This window comes from Phoenix dactylifera, chromosome 10, assembly GCF_051530095.1.
Source record: "Phoenix dactylifera cultivar Ajwa chromosome 10, Ajwa_hap1_PhDact_Kaust_v1.1, whole genome shotgun sequence".
In the NCBI taxonomy this organism is placed as follows: domain Eukaryota; kingdom Viridiplantae; phylum Streptophyta; class Magnoliopsida; order Arecales; family Arecaceae; genus Phoenix; species Phoenix dactylifera.
In genome coordinates, this window is record NC_143199.1 from 28,713,642 (window position 1) to 28,723,438 (window position 9,797).

General features: G+C 40.7%; 2 protein-coding genes across 3 annotated transcripts; both read right to left on the minus strand.

Moving 5' to 3' along the window:
- Positions 1-3,067: 3,067 nt before the first annotated feature.
- Positions 3,068-3,553, minus strand: LOC103723338 (histone H4). Its single transcript, XM_008814228.3, has one exon. The coding sequence runs from the start codon at positions 3,551-3,553 to the stop codon at positions 3,242-3,244; it is 312 nt and encodes a 103-aa protein (XP_008812450.1). The 3' UTR covers positions 3,068-3,241.
- LOC103723346 (uncharacterized) lies at positions 3,068-9,479 on the minus strand. 2 transcript variants are annotated; one of them, XM_008814242.6, is made up of 6 exons: positions 8,679-9,479; positions 7,657-7,791; positions 7,439-7,550; positions 7,295-7,356; positions 6,700-7,116; positions 3,068-6,613 (listed from the first exon to the last, which is right to left on the minus strand). In XM_008814242.6, the coding sequence occupies exons 1-6, from the start codon at positions 8,688-8,690 to the stop codon at positions 5,810-5,812; spliced, it is 1,542 nt and encodes a 513-aa protein (XP_008812464.3). In that variant the 5' UTR covers positions 8,691-9,479; the 3' UTR covers positions 3,068-5,809. The 2 variants fall into 2 exon arrangements, with proteins under 2 accessions (XP_008812464.3, XP_008812472.3); XM_008814250.6 differs by having other exon boundaries at positions 5,530-6,613; positions 7,222-7,356; positions 8,679-9,382.
- Positions 9,480-9,797: the final 318 nt, after the last annotated feature.

Here is a 9,797-nt window from a genome sequence, read left to right on the forward strand (position 1 = left end):
ATGTTTGAGCAAAGCCCTACAACTATATGATGAAGTGGACTAGCTTAGCACATATAAACAAGATTCCCAGGTCTAAGAAACCACTTCTTCAAAATATATGAATATATGAGACAAGAATAAATCAACTATAAGCTGAGTTTTCTCTGCTGTCATGATGCCACATGGCCATTCAGACAGCATCCGCTGTGTGTTCAATCAGATAGGCAAGGCTAGTGATCCTGTAATCCTAAAATTTCTGGGATAACAACATCCATCTAAAAAGGCAATCTCAATAATATCTTAAAAAATTTCTGAACACGGGTTTGAAATGAAAAGAAGATTTGTCATATGAAGGCACTTGAATTTCTTTAACATTTATCTTGACGGCTCGTGATTTAATGTTCTGCATCATTCATGGACGAAATACGAAGTATTTGCTTGCTGCCAGCCAAATAATGTCAGTGCATCACCATTAAATTCAGCTAGTTTTCGCATGTATTAGCACGTAGCAATTCAGCACTCTAGTAGTAGCCATTGTTTTTGCCTATTTCAGGAGAAGCTAGTCATAAGAAAGATAAGATGTCCACATATAGCAAAGCATTGCAGCAACAACAAGAAGAAGAAACAAAAGAGAAAGAAAGTCAATAACAACCTCAGTATTCACCACTATTTAGCTTGAATTCTAGCAAAGCAGTTATTTCGTTATAAGCATCAACAATTTCATACAACATTTAGCTACTTATGATTAAGTTTGCTCAGAAATGCAAGAATTAAAAGAAGGTATAGTGCACTGATGGTTCTATATATAAGCATTCCAATATTTTCTACAGCATTCAGCAATCACTTGGAATTTTAAATGGTGCATTTATAGAATAGAATATCGGAAACATGAACCATGAAAAGGCATTAAAAGTGACGAGCAAACTGGCAATAAGGGAAATACCGCATAGAGGAGCTAATTTATGCACTTCTTACCCTGTTTATGGTGGAAGACGCAATGGAACCGTTAAGCATAGCTGCAACACGACAAATTAATGTTGAAATTCATCAGGGTTCATGATCTCTGTTTAATTTTTCTGAGTTGTACTTTGCATTTGATCCCACTACATTCAAATGATTAGCTATAATCCAATTTGTTAACATAAGTTGAAATTTTTAGCTTATGAAGACAAAATGGGAATAGAGGTCCATTCCATTGTTTCCATTGTGGAGAATTCCTTGCTTGTAGTCAATGCATCAACATGAAAATGTTTAAATCATGTATTAAGATGCTTGCTTTATATGTGACATCCCATAGAATTTGGCCTATAGCAGTTGCAAGGTGTGCTTGAATTTCTCAATCTGTGCATGTCAGCCTTGTGCAAGGATCATGGAGGCTTCTCTCTATCATTCCAATTTAATCGGATGTCTCAGGTCAGCAATCAATTATGACAAAAGGAAAGCTTAGATCAATCTGATAATGCTCCAAGATTTAGTTCTTATTTATATGGTGGCTCCATTCGAATTCGTCTTTGCTTCTATACCTTTTGTGCAGCATATGGCATAAGTGCAAAACAAATTGTGCAGTAACAGTTAGATAAGGGCTTAACTCATAGTATTTGGAAAGCAGAGTGCTGTGATGATGATCCTGCAATATGCTTCATAGTCCATTTCTGCCTCAGCAGAGACCAGTTTCCTAAACTATTTTGATATTTTATGTTTGCAATGATGGTTGGACAAAGTGACATCGGCCGGCATGAACACAAGGCTATCTCTTACAAAGCAGCTGGTTGGGGTCAAAGTTTCTCTAGAAAAGGAGGAACCATAAAAAAAAAAGGAAGACTCACAGCAAAACCAAATGGGTATAGTAGCACAAGACACTGGGGTAGAGATGATCCTTTTTAAGGAGGAATTGTATGAACCAGCAGTCAGTTCAGTGGGAAGCCCATATCAAAGTGACAAACTTGCACAAATTCTTATAACAATCATAGTTAATAGAGCTCACATCGGATTCACTATACCAGAACTGATTCACTTCAGAAGCAGATTGAAGCAAGTGATGCTGTTAAACTCATACAAATATCTAAAACTCCATCCCTAAAAGTATTGATCAGAACTTCCCATCTTTATCACATCCATTCCAAACAAGCAGAGAGGTTTTCTTCAGCTCTGCATAATTTTATTTGTTCACCATAACAACGTGTAACACAGATTATAGATGACAATAACCCGTCTAGACTCTACTCTGTCATCTATCAAAAAGAAAATATCTTTTAATCGATTTAGGTGTGGAACACAATGCTTTTATAGATTAAATGCATCAAAATGAGAGAGTCCTAATAGGATTGCCAAATTCCCATCCATATGATCATTTTAATGTTTTCTTTGCAAGCATCTCTGAAACTAAATTAAAACGCTACAACAGCAAAAACTAAATCTAACAGATATACTGCATGCCACTGATATAGGAACTACATTTTACACATATTTTGATAGATTTAAAGGGACAAATAATCAGTAAACTTAGAAACTTTCTAACCACAAGCAATTGCTAGGCTTTCTCTGCTTAATTATCATGATCATGGAGCAATCTCTAACATTACAAATACCTGCTTGCATCCCCATTTAAGAAGAACGCATCAGACCCAACTCCAAAAACCCGTACTACAAATCACTCCTGTAATCACCATTAGTAATATTTTATATGTGTAAAAGAAACAAACATCATATAGCATTGCAGCGAAGGATTTAGTCACTAAAACAGGTGCGCAATTGAAGGCACGGTTTATAAAAGAAAATAAGAAATAAAAAATTAAAAACAAATCAACAGGAGATAAATACATATTTACAGCAATTAATATATCCTCAAGAACAAAGTAAAGAGTAATCAGACGACACACCTGTCCCATGCTGAAGAAAATCAAGAGAGAATAAACACCAAAAACAAACTTCCAACCCAGACAACAGCTCAATGTAATAAATATTCCGATCACAAATCCCACCTTCGATCCATTCCATTTCACTTCTCAACTCCAGATTTAGCAATCCAATCCTAACGACTACACTAATTCATGATAATCAAAAGAAGCGAAAGCATAAACAAGGAAAATTCTTCAAGCAAAGCTTCAAATTTTCATTTCATAATCGAAGAAGTTTACACCTTTTCTATCCCATAACAGACCCAGGAAGATTTACAACCACAACAAAGCCAAACCCGACAAGAAACCCTAACCCTCGCACATACCCTCATTTCACGCAATTCCAAGAGCATCCCAACAGGAATTCAGCCACCGAAGCCATAGAGGGTACGGCCCTGGCGCTTGAGGGCGTAGACAACATCCATGGCCGTGACGGTCTTCCGGCGGGCGTGCTCAGTGTAGGTGACGGCGTCGCGGATGACGTTCTCGAGAAAGATCTTGAGGACTCCCCGGGTCTCCTCGTAGATGAGGCCACTGATCCGCTTCACGCCGCCGCGGCGGGCGAGGCGGCGGATCGCCGGCTTGGTGATGCCCTGGATGTTGTCGCGGAGGACCTTGCGGTGGCGCTTCGCCCCGCCCTTACCCAGCCCCTTGCCTCCCTTGCCGCGGCCCGACATGGCGTCAATAAAAGAACTCGAGACAACGGGTGAGAAAAAAAAGGACCTCTCTTTCCGTGAGAGGAAATTAGGGACTTGAAGCCGAGACTGAAGAAGTGGGAGGGAGGAGGGATTTTATGGAAGGGGAACGAATTCGAGTTTTGGATTTTTGGGGGCGGGAAGGAGAGGGGGGCGATCCGTGGGAGAGGTGTTAGTGGCAGTTGGATTTCGGATCGACGGTATAGGTGGCTTGGGATTGTTTCGTGCGGATCGGTGACGTGGCGAGCAATGGTGGGGAAAGTTGTGTTTCCTGGGTGGCAACTGGCAAGAGGTCTGGCAGTTTGTGTTGAGGAAATGGTGCTGTTGTTGCCGGGAATTACAGATATGCCAATTACGTGTAGGTAGACGAAAAAATAAAATAAAATACTTAAAGATCTATATAAAATGTGGTCCAACGATTGATTTGTGGAAGTAGATTGATTATTCTTTTGTGCGGAAAGATGGAGCCCAAACTCTCTGGATTCTATGGAGATTCGCCCATGCTACTACGATTCAATAAATTTCATGTTGGAAATTTCATGCGACGGTATGATGGCATATCATCCATCATGATGAGTAGATTCTGTCCATCCTTTTAGACAGCAAATTGCAACAATGGAGAGCTTGCACACCTTAAGTGATATTGATGTGATATCTTTGCGCCATCATCACGTAAAACTTAAAAAAAAAAAATGAAACCTATTTGATTGCCCAATTTTAACGACCACATTTATATTCTTTCGTTCAAGGTCTCTTTGATCCACCACAAACAAAATTTCTACTAGGGCACTCTCTCTCTCTCTCTCTCTCTGTGTGTGAAAGCTGACATTTTATCCGGTGCAATTACCACAACCAAGACAAGATAGTAAAATTGACACATCTAATTTTGATGAGTCACAGTGGCTGGCTCGTTTATGGCGAAAGTGAAGCCACCGTTATCTTTGGCTACATAGACAGAAGCATGCCTAAATTGGTGTACATAAATTACTGCACGTAGTTGGCATTTCCTCTTTTTTTTTCCTTGGATGGACAACATTTCTAAAATCTTTGAAATTATATATTTTCTTTCCGACACAACTATTTTTCATGCCTGTCGTCTTGTTCGCCAGCTCGTTACTTTCGTCCTAATCATCATTTAGTTTTGGAACCCGTCTGACAGCCTTCGCTTCGGATGAAATAGCCCACGACGCTGGAATATACCTCATGCCTAGCCTATAACCTATTCCTGCTGCTTTGCGGTCCCTTTTTCCTTTTCGGAGCGTACATCAACCTGCTTCCCGTCAGGTTCATTCCAATTTAGCGCCCGTGATTCTCTGCCAATTTTTCTGGTATCGGTGCACCCATCACAAGCTATTCACTTCATAAATTCTCATTCAATTTATCTAGTTCCTGTCATGGTTCTCATCAGTACTTTGGCAACAACTTCCGTGCTCGAGAGAGACGAGGTTTTTCTGTTTACACAGGCAACACCTCTATAATTTCTTGCACTAGCTAATATGAAAATGATCTAATGGAAGATTAAACGGATAGCAGACAGCTTAACTTCCAAGAACAGTCGCACACCTCTGCAGCGTGAGCAAGAATAGCCGATGCTCCAATGGTCTAACTTTCCACATCAGGAACAGTAGTCGAGACTGATGAGCTCCACACTGGGCCATGAGAAGCAATTGCACTGGTGAAGCTGACCATCAGATGAAGATACAGCGCATCTTCCCACGCGCTTGGTCATGTCCATGACAACAACCAAATTATTTGTAGTTTTGGTAAGTTTTTAGCCTCCACGGGCACCATCAAAGCTCGAACCAGGCAGTATCATTTAGGAAGGTAACCATCAGATGAAGATACAGCGCATCTTCCCACGCGCTTGGTCATGTCCATGACAACAACCAAATTATTTGTAGTTTTGGTAAGTTTTTAGCCTCCACGGGCACCATCAAAGCTCGAACCAGGCAGTATCATTTAGGAAGGTAGCATTAAGGCTGTACAACAGCACGTCAACAATACATAAAAGAAACTCTTATGGTAGGAAAATTACAGGTATGAAGAATAAATTTCCAACGGGAAGACACCCGTTTTACATACAAAGCCATTTGTGAGCCTGTCTACCATATCCTCATTGTTCACAACTGAAGCCCACTGCAGTTACTTCAACTGCAATGAACAACATCCCTTCCCTGGCTGCCAAACAAAAACCATCTCTGCAAACAAGCAAAATGGAGAAGAAGGTTACGGAAAAGACTACAAACAGAGTCTTACAGCTTGACCATCTCTTTCTTCGTTGACCATCTGACAATGCTGCTCTGCTTGTTTTTCAGCTAAACATCTTTTATATGGCACAAATCCCCTGGGAGATTTATCTGTTTTCACTTTCAGACTTCCAAAAGCTGAGTTCTCACTTGGCCTTCGTCGTCTAGACGCAGGAGCTGGTTCCTTCAGATGCTCAGCACCTTGTTGTGAGTCGACAGCATCGCTGTTTTCAGCACCAATAGGTGCTCTCCCAGCATATGCTGTGTTAGAGCCAGTCCAAGAACCTTCCTTCTGGCTATCTTTACCATCTGAGGCCTCTGTACAGGTTTGTGGCCGACTTTGCGTCGAGCTCATATTTTGTGGAACAATAATGAATGGGAATGCTGGTAGAGTTCCATAGAAGGCCCACCACCAAGGCAGAGGACTTGCAGCTTCCTTTGATTCCCTAAGATCCCCATGAGAAGGCAAACAATAAAACATGGGAGAGGTTCCACCATTGCCTGGACTCCGCGCATTTTTACCTGGACCACCCCCAAAATCATCTTGGGCTGGAGTTTGCGGAACTGGCTTAGTTGAGGTCTGCAAATCCATGTCTGTGCATACATTGTGGCCGCTGTTGTCAACAATAGGCAATGACATGCGAGATTGCATCGCGTTTCCGACACTAGAAGAGCATGGTTTTTGAGCATTAGTCACCAAAACTGTCTTTCCAAATAGCCTCAGGCAAGTTGCTTGTGCTTCTATTGGCGAGCTTTCCTTAGAAGGGGTTTCATCTTTTGAACTCAAATCTACCTCCTGGAAACAGGGATCAATAAAACGAAAAATTAGAACAGTTTCATGCTTTCTATTGTCAAAGCTATAGTTGACAGACAAGGAAGTACCATCTGGGATTTATCTTCTTTTACTAAACAAGTTGATACTGGTCCAGGTGAGGCAGATCTATTCTCATCTTCAACTGATGCAGGTGACTGGCATCCAGTTTCTTGTTTGGTTATTAAAATTCCAACTAGATCTGATCTAGTTGCAGATGACACCGATGATGCGCAACCATTTGGCAGATTTGAGATTGTTGATCCTATAGTATCTGATCCTGCTGCAGATAAAACTGATACTGGTGAACTGTTTTCTAGTTCAAAAACTGATGGAACCGACAGTGAAGACCATGCTGGCTGCTCCAGAACAGGGAGAACCTTGCTGGCTAGGTTGCCCAATTTACGAGGATATGGGTGCAGTGGCTTTCTTTTTGGTCGAGGTGGGGGAATCCCGATAGCCTTCGCAGTGCGCGGCTCACGAACCACCTATACCATAACACAACAATATTAGGACCAAGATAGACAAGCATCGAGTGGTACAAACCATGCAGCAATATTCTTGGTGCTCAGCTTCATGAATGATTCACTTACTTTATAGATCAAGTAAGACCATCCATGAACATATAACGGTAGAGAAACAGTTACTGGAGGAAGAGCAGTAAACCTTTGAGAAAAACTTCTGAGCATGGCTTCGAATCTGAACTGCAGTCTTGGTGCCTATGTGCTCTGCAGGAAGTGTCTAAGTCAGAAGAAAGAAGGATTTATAACACGACATCCAATTAATGAAACCATATTTATGAAACTGTACCCTCAATTCGAGGCCAAGCACGACCATACAGTTTTAAAGCCTCAAGAAACTTCTCGTGTTCTTCTTCTGTCCACCTTTCCCGCTGTTTTGTTATTGTGTAAGGTTTCCTTACCTAACAAGGGAGATCATGAGAAATGGTATAAGAGAAAAGAGAATGAAGCATGACTGACAAAAATTAAGATTGCCACAGTATCTGCAGGTTGATGAAAGAAAGGTACCTTCATTGCAAGTTCATCTACTAATGAGCTGAATTCTTTTGATTGGTGGCTATTCACAGCTGAAGTTCCGATATCCACACATATCCTCCTATCAGGAATGTGGATGGGATTCAGACTAGGTCTTCTGCTTTTATCCTGATATCAACCAAAATGGAAATTAGAAGTCATTTTAGCTCCCACTCCTAAGGCATAAATCTCATCATTTAAGATCGAACCAATGAAAAGATGTTTATGACTTAGCATCATCTTGTTACTTTTCAGAATTCCCATTAATAATGAAGTTACATACCAACAAAAGTAAGGACAGATACTGAAACGCAAAGGAAAAAAAAAACACAGGAATGGTCGTTTATTCTTTTAGAGAAAGATAGCAATAGAAACTCATGAACATTGATCCTAATAATAGCACATTTTGCACCCATTTTTTATTAAGAGGACTATTATTAATCAGGTTTCAGCCGACGAAGTTCATAATGCATGGGATGGTGCCAATGATTAAAAATTTGTTCCATAAGAGTGAAACAAGACCAGAATAAAATACTTCTCGAGGATAAAGTTATTTGCTCATTTTGTTCTTCATGTGAATCTCTAAATATGTTCTCAACCATTTCTATAAAGCGGGATATAAGGCTTTGCAACTCCAGTGGAACTAGATGAGAAAAATAAGATTGCAAAACAATCTGATCAAATATCTTTGCACCTAGGCATATCTTTTTAAAGCAATTTTATATCTTCTAGTTACCAATTTTCTTTTAAAATTTTGAGTTGATTAAATCCTCAAAAGAATTCACTTTGAGACTTCTGATACATAGCCAGAGATAGAAAAGAAAGAAAAGCATGATTATATATACAAAATTAGACACAGCAAAATCTTTCAAGTCCAAGATCATCATCAAAGCCTCAAAAGACAAATTAGACTTTGGAAGTATAAAAAATCGTACTTTTCCTCATGCCAAAACAACCAGAATCGGAACAAGGGAAAAAAAAAGTAAACAGCGGAAATAGAAAGCAGAGAGGTATACCGGTACTTTCATTGCTGCAGAAGCTCTTGATCACCTTTTTATTATCCCTTTCTAGTCCCCTGGCCCGGAACAGCAAAAGCCCAGCCTCTAACTCCACTCTTTTCCTCCTCCCACAACGCTATAGTTGACACCTAGAGTACCACTCGAACCCCTGCATCCTTCCAAGCCACATCAAATCCTCTACTCATTTTTTCCTCAAACGCTCAAGAAATCCAAAATAGCTCCTTTTTGGCGCAAAAAGAAGCCCTAAATCTTCCCTATCATAGAAATATCAAGAAATTCATTCCACCTCCAAGCTCTACTAAACTCCGTCAAACTCCTGACGCTTAAACCACGAAAGAATCTAAAGATGATGCAAAGCTCGATTTCCAGAACCGAGAAAGCAGAAAAACAAATTAGAAAACTCCTCCAAGCTCCAACCTTTAATCTTAAAGACAAGATCACCAACCCCAATCCAAGCTCCAATCGCTCAGAGAAAAACCAGAAAAAGACCAAACCCTCAAGAATCGAAGAAAAATACCAGGGCTCCGCCAAGAACTGACAGAAACCAACAGTATCCGCCAAAACGGATACTGAATCCAGGCCCAAGACTCGCCGTCCAGCCCCCTCGCCTCGATTCAAGACTAGAGAAACCTCGCCGGAGAGAAAGAGAGAGGAGAGAGACGCAAAGAGAGGAGAGAGAGACGCAGAAAGAGGGAAGGGGCGAACAATGGGGAGAAACCAGGGGCTAAGAAGAGGAGATGAGGAGGCGAAGGTAAGGGGCGCCACATCAGCAGGGTCCGGGCCTGCACTTTTGCCCCTGGAAAAAAAAAAAGCGACCACACGAATCTTGTGGCTGACGACTCACAAGCCTCTGACACGTCGCGCACCGAGTCGGCTCCCCCACCCGATTTTTAATTTCCGCTTTTAGTTTTTTGTGGGAGATATAGATCAAAGACTGGATAATTATCCTCTTTTCTATCTACCGAAAATTTCGAAATTTAAGGAAACGACTGGACATGGTTTCGTCACCTATCTAATGCCCCCCAGCTCCATGGAGTTTAAAAATTCTTGAAGTGAAATTACTGTTTTTTTTCTCATATTAATCAAATTTGTATGGTATTATACCCTTCTAGTATA

Coding starts and splice junctions, on each gene's coding strand:
- LOC103723338 (XM_008814228.3), bottom strand. CDS start 3,553: ATGTCGGGCCGCGGCAAGGGAGGCAAGGGGCTGGGTAAGGGCGGGGCG.
- LOC103723346 (XM_008814242.6), bottom strand. Junction 7,357..7,438: donor TGCTTGGCCTCGAATTGAGG/GTACAGTTTCAT, acceptor CACTTCCTGCAG/AGCACATAGGCACCAAGACT. Junction 7,117..7,294: donor CTCAGAAGTTTTTCTCAAAG/GTTTACTGCTCT, acceptor GTTATGGTATAG/GTGGTTCGTGAGCCGCGCAC.